This window comes from Capra hircus, chromosome 9 (genome assembly GCF_001704415.2).
Source record: "Capra hircus breed San Clemente chromosome 9, ASM170441v1, whole genome shotgun sequence".
In the NCBI taxonomy this organism is placed as follows: domain Eukaryota; kingdom Metazoa; phylum Chordata; class Mammalia; order Artiodactyla; family Bovidae; genus Capra; species Capra hircus.
Window position 1 is genome coordinate 91,019,433 of NC_030816.1, and position 20,408 is coordinate 91,039,840.

General features: G+C 51.8%; 2 protein-coding genes across 5 annotated transcripts in view; both read left to right on the forward strand.

Annotated features, from left to right (window-relative positions):
* The window catches only part of ERMARD (ER membrane associated RNA degradation), a 32,803-nt gene extending 18,545 nt beyond the window's left edge, over positions 1-14,258 (forward strand). For 3 of the 4 annotated variants that reach the window (XM_005685003.3, XM_018053493.1, XM_018053494.1), the window contains 7 exons: positions 465-638; positions 8,309-8,392; positions 9,020-9,096; positions 9,497-9,622; positions 9,839-10,057; positions 12,697-12,810; positions 14,071-14,258. In XM_005685003.3, coding sequence (XP_005685060.2) covers positions 465-638; positions 8,309-8,392; positions 9,020-9,096; positions 9,497-9,622; positions 9,839-10,057; positions 12,697-12,810; positions 14,071-14,251 — 975 coding nt within the window. In that variant the 3' untranslated portion in view covers positions 14,252-14,258. The remainder of the gene's footprint in view (positions 1-464; positions 639-8,308; positions 8,393-9,019; positions 9,097-9,496; positions 9,623-9,838; positions 10,058-12,696; positions 12,811-14,070) is intronic. The other variant, XM_018053495.1, reaches the window with a different exon arrangement.
* On the forward strand, positions 15,443-17,212 carry LOC106502505. The gene is made up of 2 exons (XM_013966676.2): positions 15,443-16,243; positions 16,959-17,212. The coding sequence occupies exons 1-2, from the start codon at positions 15,685-15,687 to the stop codon at positions 17,072-17,074; spliced, it is 675 nt and encodes a 224-aa protein (XP_013822130.2). The 5' UTR covers positions 15,443-15,684; the 3' UTR covers positions 17,075-17,212.

A 20,408-nucleotide genomic window follows, 5' to 3' on the forward strand; every position in this document is an offset into this window, starting at 1 on the left:
TGGTGCTGCTACCAAGCACTGGAGCCGTGCAGGCAGCTCTGCAGCCCTGGTTGCACGGTCCTCCTGACTTGCCAGGTTCTTGTCAGTCTGCCAAGGAACAGGTGCAGAAACGCAGCTCCCCAGGAGATCCAGCCTGAGCAGCGGGGCTCCTGCCTGAGGTCGTGGGGTGCATTTCCAGAGGACAGGGCTTCCCAGGAGCGTCCATGCCTCGGGTAGCAGGGTGCCGACACACAGAAGGGAGGTCCCGCAGGAGAACGCAGCAGAGGCGGCGGGTGTAGTGAGAAGCCGAGGGGTCCCGGGTGACTCGGTGCTTACCTGCTCCGTGACCTTGACTGACTCTGGCTTCCAGACTCACTTTTCCGTAATGAGCACTGCTGCTTCGGCTTGCCCTTCCTGGGCCTTCAGGCTCCCTTCCTTCTGCTGAGAACACTGACCACACGTCTTCTGTGTCGTTTTTTTGGTAGGAGTTTCTCTGGGATTTCCTGAACCATCAGGAGGGTCCCCGACTGAGAGATCGGCTGAGCCACGGGGAAGTCAGTTTACCTGACTTTCCGAAAGAAGCAGCCGGTCAGCTGCTTGCGTTTTCCTTTGTCCTTTTACTCAGGTTTATTGATGGAGATCTGTTAGCCGTGTGTAAGGTATGTGTGGGGAGGAAGACGTCTCGGTAGAGTCCCTCCTTCAGTTGAGCGGGAATGGGGTTGTTTTCAAATGTAATTAGTTATATTTTAATTATCTTTTGTTTGAGTTATGGTGTGCCTCCATCTAACAGATTACTTGTGGACATGTATTCTCTATAACAAATAAATTAATATTACTTGATGTCACCTAAAATAATTCATCCTTTTTTTTTTTTACTCTAAATCTGTGTTTATTTAGCTAACAAGTTTTAATGGAGTCTAGTTGATTCACAGTGTGACAGTTTCAGGCGTAGAGCAAAGTGAATGAGTCACACACAGACGTGCATCCGCTGTCTGAGCTTCCGTTCCCAAACAGGCCACTGCAGGTCACTGCACAGAGCCCCCGTGCTGTGCAGTGGGTCCTTGAGAGTCACCTGTTGTATGTACAGCAGTGTGTGTGTGCCAGTCCAGTCCCCAGGTCCCCCCCGACCCCCTTATCCCCTGGGAGCCGTAAGATGGCCTTCTGCCGCTGTGACGCTGTGTCTGTGCTGCAGATACGTCATTTGTTCCACTTTTTGTATTCCACGCGAGCGACGTCATATGACGCTTGCCCTTCTCTCAGTGTGACAGTCCCTCTGTCTGCATCGCTGCCCCCGTCTCTCTGTCTGCATCGCTGTTCCCCAGTCTCTCTGTCTGCATCGCTGTTCCCTATCATCTTTAGGCTTTTCCGCTCTGGCTTATGCATCTGGAGTTCTTCTTAAAAGACCCTTTGTTTTCCGAAATTATGGAAGTATTCATATCTTTCCATTATAGTTCTGTAGCTGTTTTTTCATTCACATCTTTTGATCCAGCAGGAATTTATTTCACCTGGGAATCTAGCTTTTTTTTTCTTTAACAAATTGCTTGCAAGTTGGCCAACCCCACTTAGAGAATAAACATCTCTGTGCAGGGTGCCCTGGACTCCAGACCTGCACTCCCCTTTCCCATCTTTACCAGGTCTCACCACAGATGCGTTGGTGTTGACGCTAACACTAACGTGGAGTCTGACACTATGGTCCTGTTTCTCTCCTTCAGAGTGTGCTGCCTCTCCTCTCGTTGCTAGTGTCCCAGTGAACCTGTGCAGGTAAACAGGAAGCCCACGGGATGCGCTGATGGATGAATGTGGGGATAACTGATACTTTCGCAAGACTGAGCACTGTTGCCCACCAAGGCCCTGCTCAGGCCCCGAGGCCAGTCCCCCGCTGCACTCTCCAGCTTCCCTGCTCTCCCTCAAGACGGCCCTCCAGAGCCCCGGCCCCTCCCGTCGCCCCGCACGAGCCCCCACGCGTCCCCAGGGCTCAGAGGCCCTCCCGCGGCTCCTGTCTCGGGGAAGGCGCGTGTGCTCTGGTGGCCACGGGCTCATCCCTCCAGGTGTGAGTCCTGGCAACCCTGCCAGGTCCCAGCCGCCCCGAGAGCCCGGTGGGCTCTGATCTGTGGGGTCAGAGTGAGTGGAAGTTCGCCGTGTTTCTTCTCCAAGTAACAGCCATTCGAGTCGTTCTGTGCTGCTGAGAGGTCTAGGTAGTTACTGCTTATGCATAGCGAAGCTTTTGACCTCCGTGCACTAAATTTCTCAGCTTCAACTCGCTGACTTTGCTGTTCTGCCGTGGCAAGCCATGTCCGCCTCTGCAGCCTCAGGGCCTGCAGCATGCCAGGCTTCCCTGTTCTTCACTGCCTCCTGGAATTTGCTCAGACTCGTGTCCATTGACTGAGTGATACCTTCCGACCAGCTCATCCTCAATCGCTCCCTTCTCCTCCTGCCCTCAGTCTTGCCCAGCATAGGCCCTTTACCAGTGAGTCTGCTCTTTGCATGAGGTGGCCAAAGGATTGGAGCTTCAGCTTCAGCATCAGTCCTTCCAGTGAATATTCAGGACTGATTTCCTTTAGGGTTGATTGGTTTGATATCCTTGCTGTTCAAGGGACTCTCAAGAGTCTTCCCCAGCAGTCTGAAAGCATCAGTTCTTTGGCATCAGCCTTCTTTATGGTCCAGCTCTCTCATCTGTACATGATCACTAGAAAAACTATAGCTCTGGCTAGATGGACATCTGTCAGCAAATTGATGCCTGTGCTTTTTGATATGCTGTCCAGGTCGGTCATAGTTTTTCTTCTGAGAAGCAAGCGTCTCTCGATTTCATGACTATAGTCACCATTCGCAGTGATTTTGGAGCCCATGAAAAGAAAGTCTCACTCTTTCCACTGTTTCCCCATCTATTTGCCATGACGTGATGGGACCAGATGCCATGATCTTAGTTTTTCAAATGCTGAGTTTTAAGCCAGCTTTTTCACTCTCCTCTTTCACTTTCATCAAGAGGCTCTTTAGTTCCTCTTCACTTTGTTTCATTAGAGTGGTGTCATGTGCATATCTGAGGTTGCTGCTATTTCTCCTGGAATCTTGATTCCATCTTGTGCTTCATCCAGCCCGGCATTTCATATGATGTACTCTGCATAGAAATTAAATAAGCAAGGTGACAGTATGCAGCCTTTATGTCCTCCTTTCCTGGTTTTGAACCAGTCTATTGTCCTGTGTCTGGTTCTAACTGTTGCTTCTTGACCTGCATACAGGTTTCTCAGGAGGCAGGTCAGGTGGTCTGGTATTCCCATCTCTTGAAGAATTTTCCACAGTTTGTTGTGATCCACACAGTCAAAGGCTTTAGTGTAGTCAATGAAGTAGAAGTAGATGTTTTTCTGGAACTCTCTTGCTTTTTCTATGATCCAAAGGATGTTGGCAATTTGATCTCTGGTTCCTCTGCCTTTTCTAAATTCAGCTTGAACATCTGGAAGTTCTCAGTTCACGTGGTATTCAAGGGTAGCTTGAATGACTTTGGGCATTACCTTGCAGGCATGTGAAAAGGAGTGCCATTGTGCGGTAATCTGAACTTTCTTTGGCACTGCCTTTCAGGATTAGAATGAAGACTGACCTTTTTCAGTCCTGTGGCCACTGCTGAGTTTTCCAACTTTGCTGGCATATTTGAGTGCAGCATTTTAACAGCATCATCTTTCAGGGTTTGAAACAGCTCAGCCAGGATTCCACCACCTCCACTAGCTTTGTTTGCAGTGATGCTTCCTGAGGCCCACCTGACTTCACACTCCAGAATCCCTGGCTCTGGGTTAGTGGTCACACCATCATGGTTATCTGGGTCATTTAGATCTTTTTGTATATTCTTCGGTGTATTCTTGCCACCTCTTCTTAATCTCTTCTGCTTCCATACCATTTCTATCCTTTTGTGGCCATCTTTGCATGAAATGTTCCCCTGGTATCTCTAATTTTCTTGACGAGATCTCTAGTCTTTCCCATTCTGTTGTTTTCCTCTGTTTCTTTGCATTGTTCACTGAAGGCTTTCTTATCTCTCTTCGCTATTCTTTGGAACGCTGCATTCAGATGGATATATATTACCTTTTCTCCTTTGCCTTTCACCTCTCTTCTTTGCTCAGCTGTTTGTAAAGCCTCCTCAGCAACCAGTCTGCCTTATTCTGTTCCTTTTCTTGGGGATGGTTTGGTCACTGCCTCTGTGCGGTGCTATGAACTTCCACCCGTAGTTGGTCAGGCACTCTGTCTGCCAGATCTAATCCCTTGAATCTGTTTGTCACCTCCACTGTATAATCATAAGGGATTTGATTAGGTCAATTGCAAATGGCCTAGTTCCTTTTCCAACTTTCTTCAATATAAGTCTGAATTTGGCAATAAGGAGATTATGATCTGAGCTACAGTCAGCTCCAGGTCTTGTTTTTGCTAACTGTATAGAGCTTCTCTATCTTTGGCTGCAAGGATATAATCAATCTTATTTCAGTATTGACCATCTGGTGACATCCATGTGTAGAGTCTTCTCTTGTGTTGTTGGAAGAGGGTATTTGCTATGACCAGTGGGTTCTCTTGGCAAAACTCTGTTAGCCTTTGCCCTGCTTCATTCTGTACTCCAAGACCAAACTTGCCTGTTACTCCAGGCATCTCTTGATTTCTTACTTTTGCATTCCAGTCCCCTAGGATGAAAAGGACATCTTTTTTTGGTGTTAGTTCTAGAAGGTTTTCTAGATCTTCATAGAACTGTTCAACTTCAGCTTCTTCAGCACTAGTGACTGGGGCATAGATTTGGATTACTGTGATGTTGAATGGTTTGCTTTGGAATCGAATTGAGATCATTCTGTTGTTTTTGAGATTGCACCCAAGTACTGCATTTCAGACTCCGTTGTTGATTCTGAGGACTACTCCATTTCTTCTAAGGGATCTAGCCCACAGTAGTAGGTACAGTGGTCATCTGAATTAAATTCACCCATTCCTGTCCATTTTAGTTCACCAATTGCTAAAATGTTGACGTTCACCCTGGCCATCTCCAGTTTGACCACTTCCAGTTCGCCTTGATTCATGAACTGATGTTCCAGGTTCCTATGCAGTGTTGTTCTCTACAGCCTTGGGCTTTACTTTCGCCACCAGACGCATCCACAGCTGGGCATCTGTTCTGCTTTGGCCTAGTCTCTTCATTCTCTCGAGCTGTTTATCTGCTCCTCCTCAGTAGCAAGTTGGACGCCTACTGCCCTGAGGGTTCGTCTTCCAGTGTCGTGTCTTTCCCCTTCGTCCTGTTTGTGGGGTTCTCAAGGCAAGGCTGCTGGAGTCGTTTGCCATTCCCTTCCTCAGCTGACCACATTCTGTAATAGGACACAGACTCGGGTTTGCCAGCTACACAGGTGTGTCAGCTGTAAATAATGTAATTTTTTTACTCTTTTAAAAATACTTATATGTCTGGCAGTTGAGTGTTTATAGTATGTAATCCTCTTCTAGTTATATTCATTTTTATTTACTTTTTAAAAACTTATTTATTTCAACTGGAGGCTAATTACAATATTGTGTTGGTTTTGCCAGACATCAACATGAATCCGCCACGGGTGTACACGTGTTCCCAATCCTGAACCCCCCTCCCACCTCCCTCCCCATACCATCCCTCTGGGTCATCCCCGTGCATTATACATGTTTCAATGCCATTCTCCCAAATCATCCCACCCTCTCCCTCTCCCACAGAGTCCAAAAGACTGTTCTGTATATCTGTGTCTCTTTTGCTGTCTTGCACACAGGGTTATCATTGCCATCTTTCTAAATTCCATATATATGTGTTAGTATACTGTATTGATGTTTTTCTTTCTGGCTTACTTCACTCTGTATAATCGGCTCCAGTTTCATCCACCTCATTAGAAATGATTCAAATGTATTCTTTTTAATGGCTGAGTAATACTCCATTGTGTATATGTACCACAGCTTTCTTATCCATTCGTCTGCTGATGGACATCTAGGTTGCTTCCATGTCCTGGCTATTATAAACAGTGCTGTGACGAACATTGTGGTACACGTGTCTCTTTCAATTCTGGTTTCCTTGGTGTGTATGCCCAGCAGGGGGATTGCTGGGTCATAAGGCAGTTCTATTTCCAGTTTTTTAAGGAATCTCCACGCTGTTCTCCATAGTGGCTATGCTAGTTTGCATTCCCACCAACAGTGTAAGAGGATTCCCTTTTCTCCACACCCTCTCCAGCATTTATTGCTTGTAGACCTTTGGATCACAGCCATTCTGACTGGCGAGAAATGGTACCTCATTGTGCATTTCTCTAATAATGAGTGATGTTGAGCATCGTTTCATGTGTTTGTTAGCCATCCATATGTCTTCTTTGGGGAAATGTCTGTTTAATTCTTTGGCCCATGTTTTGATTGGGTCGTTTATTTTTCTGGAGTTGAGCTGCATAAGTTGCTTGTATATTTTTGAGATTAGTTGTTTGTCAGTTACTTCATTTGCTATTATTTTCTCCCATTCAGAAGGCTGTCTTTTCACCTTGCTTATAGTTTCCTTTGTTGTGCAGAAGCTCTTAATTTTAATTAGGTCCCATTTGTTTATTTTTGCTTTTACTTCCAGAATTCTGGGAGGTGGATCATAGAGGATCCCACTGTGATTTATGTCAGAGAGTGTTTTGCCTACGTTCTCCTCTAGGAGTTTTATAGTTTCTGGTCTTACATTTAGATCTTTAATCCATTTTGAGTTTATTTTTGTGTGTGGTGTTAGAAAGTGATCTAGTTTCAGTCTTTTACAAGTGGTTGACCAGTTTTCCCAGCACCACTTGTTAAAGAGATTGTCTTTACTCCATTGTATATTCTTGCCTCCTTTGTCAAAGATAAGGTGTCCATATGTGTGTGGATTTATCTCTGGGCTTTCTATTTTGTTCCATTGATCTATATGTCTGTCTTTGTGCCAGTACCATACTGTCTTGATGACTGTGGCTTTGTAGTAGAGCCTGAAGTCAGGCAGGTTGATTCCTCCAGTTCCATTCTTCTTTCTCAAGATTGCTTTGGCTATTCGAGGTTTTTTGTATTTCCATACAAATCGTGAAATTATTTGTTCTAGCTCTGTGAAAAATACCGCTGGTAGCTTGATAGGGATTTCATTGAATCTATAGATTGCTTTGGGTAGTATACTCATTTTCACTGTCCTGATTCTTCCAATCCATGAACATGGTATATTTCTCCATCTATTAGTGTCCTCTTTGATTTCTTTCATCAGTGTTTTATAGTTTTCTATATATAGGTCTTTAAAACTACAGGCCAATATCACTGATGAACATAGATGCAAAAGTCCTTAACAAAATTCTAGCAATCAGAATCCAACAACACATTTGAAAGATCATACACCATGACCAAGTGGGCTTTATCCCAGGGATGCAAGGATTCTTCAATATCCGCAAATCAATCAGTATAATTCACCACATTAACAAATTGAAAAATAAAAGCCATATGATTATCTCAATAGATGCAGAGAAGGCCTTTGACAAAGTGCAACATCCATTTATGATAAAAACTCTCCAGAAAGCAGGAATAGAAGGAACATACCTCAACATAATAAAAGCTATATATGACAAACCCACAGTAAACATTATCCTCAATAGTGAAAAATTGAAAGCATTTCCCCTAAAGTCAGGAACAAGACAAGGGTGCCCCTTTCACCACTACTATTCAACATAGTTCTGGAAGTTTTGGCCACAGCAATCAGAGCAGAAAAAGAAGTAAAAGGAATCCAAATTGGAAAAGAAGTAAAACTCTCACTGTTTGCAGATGACATGATCCCTCTACATAGAAAACCCTAAAAACTCCACCAGAAAATTACTAGAGCTAATCAATGAATATAGTAAAGTTGCAGGATATAAAATCAACACTCAGAAATCCCTTGCATTCCTATACACGAATAATGAGAAAGTAGAAAAAGAAATTAAGGAAACAATTCCATTCACCATTGCAACGAAAAGAATAAAATACTTAGGAATATATCTACCTATATTCATTTTTAATGTTTAAATTCTTGTGTCCTAGTTTTTCAGGAGAATCTCTTAAATTTTCCAATTGTTTGGACACTTTTTCTCATTTATTTCTGGTTTCGTTGCATTGTGGACAGAGTGGCATTTGTAATTGATCACTATTAATCAGCCTTATTTAAGATAATTTTGTTGGTTTTGGCTTGACTACTGTGTCAAAGCCATTTTAATGAAGAGTTTTCCTTCTTTTAGCTGAGAGAATTATGTGTAGGGAGTTAACAAGAAGTCAGAACTCTTATGTGGCCTCAGATGCAATAGCAGAGAAGCAGAAGCCTGACCAAAGTTGTAGTAACAATGGTCTGTTTTCTCTAAACCAGGAAAAAGCAGCGGTGAGGTCACTGATTAACCTTGCAGCAACCTACGTTTCTCGCTGCCACCCAGCTTCTCAGCTTAAAAAACAGGTGTGTGGGGAGGGGTGTGCAGGTCCACAGCTGTAGAGATTTGAAGGGTGCAGGCCACCTCCTCCAGCCTGGCTTCAAGTCCCCAGACCTGGCCCTGTGGCTTGTGTGCCTCCCAGATGCGTGGCCTTTTTGGGGTCCAGGGGTCGAGGTGATGGTGGGTTTGCGTCCTCGGTGTTTTAGGTACTTTGTGGGTGACTGCGTGCCGTTAACCCAGGACCTGTCACAGGTGCTGCTTGGCAGTGGTGAGGGATGTCAGCTTCGTCTGACCAGCTTTTGTTAACCTGCAGATTAAACAAGCGATAAGACTGTGAGCATCTCTACCCGGATATTGTGATTGGAGGGTGGCTCAGAAACTTTATTTTACATACGGCAGGCAGTACCAGGGAGCCAGGTGGGTCCTGTCCAAGAATATAATCGTCAGGATAGCTGCTAATAGAAATTCGGAAAGGAAGCTGTAGAGTCAGTGCAGGAGGGGTTGGGGAGATTTGCAGAGGTGTCCCCAGGAGCGTCGGGCGGGAGGGGCGCTCGACACTTCCTAAGGGTCTCGTTTTCACCTGCCTTCTTTACCTGCGTTGACCGAATAACAGATGCAGCCTCTGTAACAGTTTTACAAATATGTCGTGTTAGGTGCTGAGCTGTGAGGGGAGCGTTGGAGCTTGGCCTCTGCTGCCTTTGCCCGAAGAAGCCGAAAGGGAGCCTGTGCGGTGAGTCCTCACAGAAGCCTCGCAAGTCTCTGTGACCTCAGCTCCAAACAGTGTCTTCTCTGGCAAGACTGTCAGGAGACAGGTCCCAAGGAGGAGTTACTAGGGCTAGGTGCTGGAGGGCCGAGACTGGGGGTCTCAGGGCCCAGTCGTGGGGGAAGCGTTTGCAGAGACCTAGGGCTCCAGCATGAAGGCAGGCCTCCTGGGGAGGTGGGTGACGCCTCTGTCGTTCACCTTTACCTGGGCCTCGTACGTGGCTTTTTCATTTTATTTTATTTTGGGGAAAACAAGTCGCAGATGAAGTGCTTTGCCCAGTGAACCACTGAGCTAAACATCAGTTTGCACTGGCCCTAGTTGGGCAACTGCTCCTTGTCACAGGCCCTTAAATGTTTCCTGTCTTCAGACCAGAAGGTGATTCTGAGACAGATGCCTGCAGCTCTTTAATCACAGAGATCGTGGCCGAGCTGTGTTGCTGTGCGCCTGAGACACACCGCGCCGCCCACGTCTCAGGGCCCCTTCCTCCTGAGCAGTGAGTCTGGGGCGCCCTGGGTGCTTGGGCCTGGGGGAGGTGTGTTGGGTTGCAGACTTCGCGGAGGAGCTGTTAGATAAGCCCTGATGGTGCGTTTGGCGACAGACGTTCTCACACGGGATCTGCCGAGTCTGACGCCTGTGCGCGGCCGCGGCAGGTATGCAGGCCGCCGGCCCGGGGCGGACAGGCCCTCAGGACCCGCTCTCCGCCCCGCAGGTGGCCACGGCTGCTCCACGCGCTCTGCAGCACCCCCGTGCGGACCCTCTTCTGCCCCCGAGCTGTCCTGGAGGTGCTGGCGGTGCTCCGGAGGGTCACCGCCCACTGCCGCCTCGTTGGTGGCCAGGTAGCTGCGTGCGTGGAGCTGAGGCGCCGGCAGTGGGAGGATCGAAGCCTGCGCTCGCGGCAGAGGCGGAATTACCTGCGTCTGGCGCGCAGGTGTGTGCTGCGCACTCTGCTGGGCAGAGCTCTGCTGATGGGCTTCTGCTCCCACTTTAGTTCAGTTCAGTTGCTCAGTCGTGTCCGACTCTTTGCGACCCCATGAATCGCAGCACGCCAGGCCTCCCTGTCCATCAGCACTTCCCGGAGTTCACTCAGACTCGCGTCCATCGAGTCCGTGATGCCATCCAGCCATCTCATCCTCGGTCGTCCCCTTCTCCTCCTGCCCCCAATTCCTCCCAGCATCAGAGTCTTTTCCAAAGAGTCCACTCTTCTCATGAGGTGGCCAAAGTACTGGAGCTTCAGCTTTAGCATCATTCCTTCCAAAGAAATCCCAGGGCTGATCTCCTTCAGAATGGACTGGTTGGATCTCCTTGCAGTCCAAGGGACTCTCAAGAGTCTTCTCCAACACCACAGTTCAAAAGCATCAATTCTTCAGCGCTCAGCCTTCTTCACAGTCCAACTCTCACATCCATACATGACCACAGGAAAAACCATAGGCTTGGCTAGACGGACCTTAGTCAGCAAAGTAATGTCTCTGCTTTTGAATATGCTATCTAGGTTGGTCATAACTTTTCTTCCAAGGAGTAAGCGTCTTTTAATTTCATGGCTGCAGTCACCATCTGCAGTGATTTTGGAGCCCCAAAAATAAAGCCTGACACTGTTTCCACTGTTTCCCCATCTATTTCCCATGAAGTGATGGGACCAGATGCCATGATCTTCGTTTTCTGAATGTTGAGCTTTAAGCCAACTTTTTCACTCTCCTCTTTCACTTTCATCAAGAGGCTTTTTAGTTCCTCTTCACTTTCTGCCATAAGGGTGGTGTCATCTGCATATCTGAGGTTATTGAGATTTCTCCCAGCAATCTTGATTCCAGCTTGTGTTTCTTCCAGTCCAGCATTTCTCATGATGTAATCTGCATATAAGTTAAATAAGCAGGGTGACAATATACAGCCTTGACGTACTCCTTTTCCTATTTGGAACCAGTCTGTTGTTCCATGTCCAGTTCTAACTGTTGCTTCCTGACCTGCACACAGATTTCTCAAGAGGCAGGTCAGGTGGTCTGGTATCCCCATCTCTCTCAGAATTTTCCACAGTTTATTGTGATCCACATAGTCAAAGGCTTTGGCATAGTCAATAAAGCAGAAATGGATGTTTTTCTGTAACTCTCTTGCTTTTTCCCTGATCCAGCAGATGTTGGGAATTTGATCTCTGGTTCCTCTGCCTTTTCTAAAACCAGCTTGAACATCTGGAAGTTCACAGTTCACATATTGCTGAAGCCTGGCTTGGTGAAATTTTGAGCATTACTTTGCTAGCATGTGAGATGAGTGCAATTGTGCGGTAGTTTGAGCTTTCTTTGGCATTGCCTTTCTTTGGGATTGGAATGAAAACTGATATTTTCCAGTCCTGTGGCCACTGCTGGGTTTTCCAAATTTGCTGGCATATTGAGTGCAGCACTTTCACAGCATCATCTTTCAGGATTTGAAACAGCTCCACTGGAATTCCATCACCTCCACTAGCTTTGTTCATAGTGATGCTTTCTAAGGCCCACTTGACTTCACATTCCAGGATGTCTGGCTCTAGGTGAGTGATCACACCATCATGATTATCTGGGTCGTGAAGATCTTCTTTGTACAGTTCTTCTGTGTATTCTTGCCACCTCTTCTTAATATCTTCTGCTTCTGTTAGGTCCATACCATTTCTGTCCTTTATCGAGCCCATCTTTGCATGAAATGTTCCCTTGGTATCTCTAATTTTCTTGAAGAGATCTCTAGTCTTTCCCATTCTGTTCTTTTCCTCTATTTCTTTGCATTGATCGCTGAGGAAGGCTTTCTTATCTCTTCTTGCTATTCTTTGGAACTCTGCATTCAGATGCTTATATCTTTCCTTTTCTCCTTTGCTTTTCACCTCTCTTCTTTTCACAGCTATTTGTAAGGCCTCTCCAGACAGCCATTTTGCTTTTTTGCATTTCTTTTCCATGGGGATGGTCTTGATCCCTGTCTCCTGTACAATGTCACGAACCTCATTCCATAGTTCATCAGGCACTCTATCTATCAGATCTAGGCCCTTAAATCTATTTCTCACTTCCACTGTATAATCATAAGGGATTTGATTGAGAGCATACCTGAATGGTCTAGCGGTTTTCCCTACTTTCTTCAATTTAAGTCTAAATTTGGTAATAAGGAGTTCATGATCTGAGCCCCAGTCAGCTCCTGGTCTTGTTTTTGTTGACTCTATAGAGCTTCTCCATCTTTGGCTGCAAAGAATATAATCAATCTGATTTTGGTGTTGACCATCTGGTGATGTCCATGTGTAGAGTCTTCTCTTGTGTTGTTGGAAGAGGGTGTTTGCTATGACCAGTGCATTTTCTTGGCAAAACTGTTAGTCTTTGCCCTGCTCCCACTTCAGAGAATGCTTATTTTTGAGAAAAATTGCAATAAGTGTCACTGTAAATACCACCTGTAACTTTAGAATATGGGTTCTACAGACCCAGCAAATTTTTGGATTTTAAAGGTAACACTGATTTACCAGCAGTGCCGGCACTGTGTATCTGGAATGCACTGTGTCCTCACAGAGGCACATTATAAAGGTGATAAATACTTACACTTACTAAATTTTAACTGATTTTATGTTTTTAGTATGAAGCTTCTATCTCCGATGCTTTACCTGATTTTATTGCTGATTGCGCTGGAATTGATCAACATTCACATGGTTCTTGGGAAGAATGCTTCAGAATACCAGCAGTACCTGAGGTCAGTGTACACACTTCAGAACACCCATGGTACCTGAAGTCAGTGTGCACACTTCAGAACACCAGCGGTATCTGGGTCAGTGTGCACACTTCAGAACACCAGCAGTATGTGAGGTCAGTGTGTAACAGTTCAGAACACCAGCGGTACCTGAGGTCAGTGTGCACACTTCAGAACACCAGCGGTATCTGGGTCAGTGTGCACACTGCAGGGGATGAAGCTGCGTGTCAGTGATTTTGATCTGTGTTCCCTCCTGCCTGGCCCTGAACCGCTCTTCTCTGTGGGTGTGAGTGCAAGTCGGTGAGCCTTTAGAGCGGACACGGTTCAGAAAGCTGAGTGAACTGCGTGTGGATGATTTTGGAATCCCTCCCTCAGGGCCACGGGAACTCTGTCCAGACAGCAATACTGGGAGGAGGCTGGTGAAGCTGCACCGCCCTCAGCTGCGCAGACGCCCGGAGCCTGGTCAGGCGCCAGTCCACAGACTGTCTGCTGCAGGGCCTTGTAGGCACTGTAGGGCAGTGCCCCCCGCCCACTGGATGCCAGCAGCCCCCAGCTATGACAGCCACAAAGGGCTCAGACGCCCCCAGTGTCCTTTGGGGGCACAGTCACCTCAACTGAAAGCCACAGTCTAGACAGCGAGCTGTGGATGTTCACTGTATTCTCTTAACTTCTCCCTAAGTGGGAACATTGCAAAAGTTCATAGTTGGAGGGAATTCTCGGCTACCTGGGAACCTTTAAGGAGAACTTGGGGAATGTGGAGGTGGCCCTTCTGCCCGCCAGCCAGAGGGGGCTCCCTGTGGGCTTCCTGCTGAGTCATCTTCCAGCAGAAGCCTTTCGGCAGCGACGGCTGCTCCCAGCAGCGCGTGTCTACTGTGGAGGGGGGTGGCCCCTCTGGCAGGGGGTGAGGCTAGTGGGGTGGAAACAGGAGGCACAGCCCCCGAGGGTCCAGTGTGTTGAGGGTCTGCTATGTGAGTGTGCTAAGGTGGCCCCTAAGGTCCCGTGAGCAGGGCGTCCTGCGTGGGCCTGGGAGCGGGCGCGCTGTGTGGCACGTGGACGTCCACCCTGCACACTGACGCTGGCGTCCTCGCCTTCATCCAGTTAGTGTTCTCGCATTTCTGTGTTATATGTATTTCCTTTTCTTGAATCTTCAGGTGAAAATTAGCTAGAGTGCTTCAGTTGTGGTTCCAAAATGAAGTGGATACGCGTAAATCCTTGTTGGATTTTACAGTGGGATAGATAAATTACTTTCCTTGTTTGAAACAGGTTCTTGAAGTGCGTCTTGCAGTACACAGAGAACGTGGCAGCTTGCACCAGGCAAGACAGAAACAAGTGGGACGACGCTGTCCGCCTCACACACGCGGCCTTGTTGAAGATTTGGACTTTTATTGAGAAGAAGCAGATGTTAATGCATTTAGCCGAGAAATCCACGAGTAAAGTCGTCTGATAAGTCAGGATGCCTCGGGCTCTAACAGAAACCCGACTGACCGCGTGGACTTCATAGCTTGTGAATTGAAGACCCACGGGCAGGGTGTGTTTCCGAGGGCAGGTGGTTTCGGGACTCTGCTCCAGCGGGCCCCAGGCTTCCTGCCCTGCAGCTCTCCAGTCGCTTTCCAGCTGCTGGTGTGAGCTGCAGGTGGATCCCTGGGAAGCAGTGGCCGCAGCAGTTTGGGGCCTCATCTCCCAAGCTGCGTCCTGTGCAGAGGAGAGTCTTCTCAGTCAGCCGTCACCCAGGTGTGGGTGGCTACATCTTACTGGCCGTAGTGCTAATCTTGAAATGACGGCTATGACCAGGACCCTGCCCCATGCTCATGGGTCAGGCTGGAGATGGGGATGCCCATTGCCTTTTACCCCTGGAGATGGGGATGCTGGGAGCTTTCCCAAGGCCCCCGCCTGGGCTGCAGCTGTCCTTAGGGCCGTGGGGAGCAGCCCCCTCCCAAGTCACAGCCCTTTGTCCTTTGTGTCCCTGGCAAGGCTCCTGGGCCCTCAGCCCATCTGTGGCAGCGTTTTCTTGAGAACAGAAGCAACCAGGCCAGCGGGAGCCCAGTGCGCCGCCCCCAGCCATGGTTCCAGTGGGGCCGGGGACTGTTCCCCGCATCTGCCGCCGTGACTGTGGACCTCTCAGTGGGGACACAGCCGTGGGCACCGCCCTCCCCACCGCATCCTCCAGGGGCTGCTCGGGGTTGATGTTGGTGTGGCTGCCGCCCTCCTCGCTGAGCACCGGTGGCTGATATGACGGGGTTGGGGGTCCCTGCGTCATCTGATGCCAGGGGCGGGCCCTTACCTCTTCCTCACGCCCCTGCACCCCTCTGACCCCCTCGTGTCGACCCCTCGGCTCGTTCCCCTGGACCCCTGACTGCTGACCTCCCTGACCCAGTGCCTTCCTGGCGCTCGGCCCTGAGCGGTCCCTGCCCCCGCTGTCCTGGGGCCACCCTGTGGCTGGGCACTGCCGCTTTGCCCTGCAGGTGGTGTCTGCAGACTCTGCAGAAATCACAGAACTCTTCACGCTTTGGACTTCCCTGATGGTCAGACGGTAAAGCGTCTGTCTACAGTGCGGGAGACCCAGGTTTGATTCCTGGGTTGGGAAGATCCCTGGAGAAGAAAATGGCAATCCACTCCAGGACTGTTGCCTGGAAAATCCCATGGACAGAGGAGCCTGGTAGGCTACAGTCCATGGGGTCACAAAGAGTCGGACACGACTGAGCGACTTCACTTTCTTTCGTGCTTTGGGCAGCCATCACGGTAGGTACACAGGCAGCTGTACACGCGCAGAGGAGTGAGCTTGTCACTGTGACCCCCGCCTTGGAGAGGCCGGAGCCAGCTGCTGCGCGATGGGGGCGTCGGCAGGTGGAGAAGAGGGTACTCAAGGGGGGCCGCCTGATGCCCGAAGGCTCAGACGTGCCTGCGACTGGCTCCGTCAGGAGGAAACTTGGAGCCCGGGCAGAGGCAGGGTTCTGGTCTGTGCAGGGTCCCCAGGTCCTGGGGGGGTCCTGCTCTGTGCGGGGTCCCCAGGTCCTGAGGGGGGGCACTTCTGGTCTGTGCGGGGTCCCCAGGTCCTTGGGGGGGTTCCTGGTCTGTGCAGGGTCCCTGGGTCCTGGGGGTGGGGGTCGGGTCCTGGTCTGTGTGGGGTCCGAGAGCAGCAGGAAGCTGGCTCTCACAAGGAGAGGAACTGCCAGGCTTTGTCCGGGAGCCTTGGTCTGTGCTATGGGCCTGTGTGTGGCTCCCGTGTCGACACGGATGCGTGTCCACCAGGCCCGGTGGCCCGGACCACAGGGTGAGAGCCGTCTTCACGTCCGCCTGCAGGTCTTAGTCTGGGTCTCCTGCAAAACCGGCCACTTGGCAGGGGAACCGGTTAGCGGCCGCTCGGCAGGCGTCAGCCCTGTAGACGTTGCTCCCAGGACGCCGAGGACCCTGGGCGTCTCCACTGCCTTGGTGGCAGGTGAGGTGCCCGCTTGTCCGTCCTCCAGGAGGGCGTCCAGGCCTGCATGGTGCTGGGTTTACGCTGCAGCCCGTGGCCGTCCACACTCCGTCAGGCCATCTTGGCCGCCGTGTTTGCTGCCCGTGTCATGCCATCGACGGTGCCGCGTGGACGGGGGGCCGCGGGTTCCAGGCTCTGCTGACCCCTGGAGACTTGGCAGAGCTCTCATGAGGCCGCGGAGACGGAACCGGAGCGCTGCTGTGGGCTCGGCCGCGGGCGTGTGGCGGGGTGCCCGCCCGGGGGTGTGGACTGGAGGCCAGGGCTGTGGCGATCTGTCCTGGAGCGGCGTCGCGGTCGGGGTTGCGTCTGATTACATGGCCCCCGTCCGCGCCTCCCTGCAGCGGCCCCTCTGCTCCGCAGGCCACGGGCTGCGGGCCACGAGACCCCGGTGGCTCTCAGCGCACCACCGGCTTCAGGGTCATGGGCAGAGTTCATTCTGCCTGCTTCTACTCTGCCCTTCCCGCCATGGCCGAGAGCCCGGGGACCCACCATCCCTCACGGCGGGGTCTGGGTCTGAGCTGGGGCCGGGGCCACAGGAGGGTCGGGGCGCTCTGCTGCCTGTCTGCTCGCAGCCAGCCCCCCAGCTCTTCCGTGGATCGAGGGCGGCCTCAGCAGCGCTCCTGCCTGCCTGGCTAAGGGGCGAGGTAGCCCAGAGGCCTCTTGACTTTGCTTGCAGCTGTCACAGGACCAGGCGGGCGAGCAGGCCCGGAGAGACGCCCCAGCCTTTGGGCGTCAGCGTCGCTTCCCAGAGCAGACCAGCCGCTCCTGTCTCGGGGCTTCCTCGTGGGCTGATGGGGATTCTGATGCCGGTGAGCTTCCTCCATGGGCTGCTTTCTCCGTGATTCAGCTTCTCACACACTGTCCCTGACTGTTCAAGGAGACTCAACGTTTCTTTTATTTTATTAAACCAAGTAATTTCTCCCATTTGAACTGCTCCAGGAGGTCTCATTTCTGTCAACCTAGAAAGTAAAAGTGTTAGTCTCTCAGTCGTGCCCGGCTGCGACCCCACGGACTGCAGCCCGCCAGGCTCCTCTGTCCATGGGATTCTCCCGGCAAGAGTACTGGAGTGGGTGGCCATTTCCTTCTCTGGGGATCTTCCTGACCCCGGAATCAAGCCTGGTCTCCTGCATTGCAGGCAGATTCCCCGGGGGGCCGCCAGGGAAGCCCCGTCACCCTAGGTGTCCGGCCAGATGGCTTCCCTTTAGGGACGTGCTCTGGACCCGGGAGGTGAGCAGCCCGCACGAGAGGCAGAGGGTGCAGTGGGCTCTGCTCTGAATTATAGGCTGTTCTCTTGCTTTTACGCTGATGGTTCCCAGACCCTGGTCCCCTGGACGGCTCAGCACCAGCACCACCCGGGCTGTGTCCACTCACCAAAACCCTCAGATGTCCAGCCCAGCCCCTCAGAGTCCGTCTTCCGACTGTTCCCCCGAGATGGTCTCCTGTCCTGCCCACCACCCTCACGTGTCCCACCTGGCCTTCCAGGTGGGCCGAGTTCCCGCGGGAGAGTGTGGCCAGACGTCCCCCTCCAGGGGATGCTGTCCACGTGTCCTGGGATCCCAGCCTGGGCCTCCCGCAGGGAATGGCGTGGGTCCTGGGTGTCACCGTGCCTGCAGGCCTTTCCCGCGGGTCCTGCGCAGCGGACAGCAGCCACACAGCACCCATGACAAGCGCTGTGCTGGGTGGGGGGCCAGGCACTGGGCACGTGGCTGCTGCCCACCAGCCCGCCCTTGGGAGGCCGCGTGGCTCCTGCCTGAGGCCAGGCCAGGCACTGTCCATGGAGTCCGCCCCTCGCTGCAGCCTGTGTCCTGCCGACCACCTGCTCCTGCCTCTGTCAGATGCATCCCTGCTTTCCTCCCCCCGCCCCCGGGCGGCATGCACAGCCAAGGGGGCGACGGGCGTTGTCCTCAGACAAGGTCCCATGTGGGCTCTGACCCTCGGGCAGGGGGTGGGGGCAGGAGGAGGGGGCCGGCCAGTCCGCAGTCCGCACGCAGGAGTCGCGGTGAAGCTGGGGCTGGCTCTGAGGGGCCGTGCTCTGACACTGTCATGCTGAGAAGCAGCCAGAGGCTCCTGATGCCTGGTCTGCGCCAGGCTCCAGGGACTCTCTACGTCCTCTGCCGGCCCAGCACGTCCAGTGGACGGAATTGCTGGGGAAGGGAAGGAGGTGAAGGTTGGCTAGATCTGGTCCCCCTGCAAGGGAGCAAGCTGTCCGAGCTGTTCAGAGTGAGGCCTGGAGGGAGCAGCTCGTGCTGTGCGGAGGCCCGGCCGCAGCGGTGGAGGCCCCAGGCCCGATGCCGACACGCCCAGACTAGAGCCTGCTTCGGTCTGTCACTCACGGGCTCGGCCCTTCGCCCTTTGTGGAGAGGAGCACCCCTCCCCGTTAGGGTGCCGTGATGAGCATGTGCAGGGCGCGCCAGCCCCTCCTGACCGGGGCGCCGTCCGTCAGTCCTGCCGGCCCTCTGCGAGGCCCGGAGGAAGGATGGTGCGGAGGAGACTCCGAGGCAGTCACGCCCCGCGCGAGCGGAGAGGGCCCCCACCCCACCCCCAGAGTCTCTGCAGGCATTTCTGTGCACACGGAGCACGGGACACAGCTGCCGCCTCCTAAGTCCTCGTCCTCCCGCTGAGCTAAGAATAGCCCTGCCCGGGCCTGGGCGGTGCCCTCGGGACGATGTGCCAACAGAGCCGGAGCCGACTGCGAGCAGGCCCTGCCTGCGCCGGCCCTCAGCGTGCGGACGCGGGGTGCAGGGGGTCGGCGGGGACACTTTCCCAGGGATTCCGTGGGGAACCTGCTCCTGTGAATAAACCCTGGGCTTCTCAGATCGGAGATGCTCTGAGCTCTGTTAACGCGGCTGGTGACTTGCTGGGCCTATTTCGAGGGGTTGTGCTTCCTCTGTCGGGACGCGGGGTGGCGCTCTTCAGCAAAGCCAGGCCGAGGCGACTGGGGCTGCCGCCAGAACCTCCCGGAGGGAGGGGCTGGCCTCTCTGCTCCCGCGGGACCTGGCCCGTCCGCTCCTCCTGCCTTGCCTGCAGTGGGCAGAGCTCGGCTTCCCGGGAGGGTGAAGAGCCGCTGGCCAGCTTGTCGGCAAGTATGGCGGGGCCAGTCCCCGGCCGTGAGTTTCCATCAGCCAGGCACGTTCCAGTGGAGACAGGAGCGCCACCCCTGGGAGCACAGCCCGGCAGGCTGATCCGCGAAGCTGAGAACAGACTGCCCCGGAGAAGCCCTTTGTGTGCAGACGGGTTGACTTCCTACAGAGGACAGCGTTCAAGATCTACTGTGGGAGAGGCCTCCTTGTTCCGTTAAGTTCAGTCGCTCAGTCGTGTCCGACTCTTTGCAACCCCATGAATTGCAGCACGCCAGGCCTCCCTGTCCATCACCATCTCCCGGAGTTGGCTCAAACTCATGTCCATCGGGTCGGTGATGCCATCCAGCCATCTCATCCTCGGTCGTCCCCTTCTCCTCCTGCCCCCAATCCCGCCCAGCATCAGAGTGTTTTCCAATGAGTCAACTCTTCACATGAGGTGGCCAAAGTACTGGAGTTTCAGCTTTAGCATCATTCCTTCCAAGGAAATCCCAGGGTTGATCTCCTTCAGAATGGACTGGTTGGACCTCCTTGCAGTCCGAGGGACTCTCAAGAGTCTTCTCCAACACCAGAGGTCAAAAGCATCAATTCTTCGGCACTCAGCTTTCTTCACAGTCCAACTCTCACATCCATACATGACCACAGGAAAAACCATAGCCTTGACTAGATGGACCTTAGTCGGCAAAGTAATGTCTCTGCTTTTGAATATGCTGTCTAGGTTGGTCATGACTTTCCTTCCAAGGAGTAAGTGTCTTTTAATTTCATGGCTGCAGTCACCATCTGCAGTGATTTTGGAGCCCAGGAAAATAAAGTCTTTCACTGTTTCCACTGTTTCCCCATCCATTTGCCATGAAGTGATGGGACCAGATGCCATGATCTTCATTTTCTGAATGTTGAGTCAATTTTTTCACTCTCTTCTTTCAATTTCACTTTCTTTCTTTGCCTTCTGCCTTTAGGGTGGTGTCATCTGCATATCCGAGGTTATTGATATTTCTCCCGGCAATCTTGATTCCAGCTTGTGCTTCTTCCAGTCCAGCGTTTCTCATGAT

Excerpts from the sequence above, each read along its gene's own strand:
- LOC106502505 (XM_013966676.2), top strand. The coding sequence starts at position 15,685 with ATGCCCGAAGGCTCAGACGTGCCTGCGACTGGCTCCGTCAGGAGGAAA. Across the intron at positions 16,244-16,958 it reads CTCCACTGCCTTGGTGGCAG|CTGTCACAGGACCAGGCGGG; the intron begins GTGAGGTGCCCG and ends CTTTGCTTGCAG.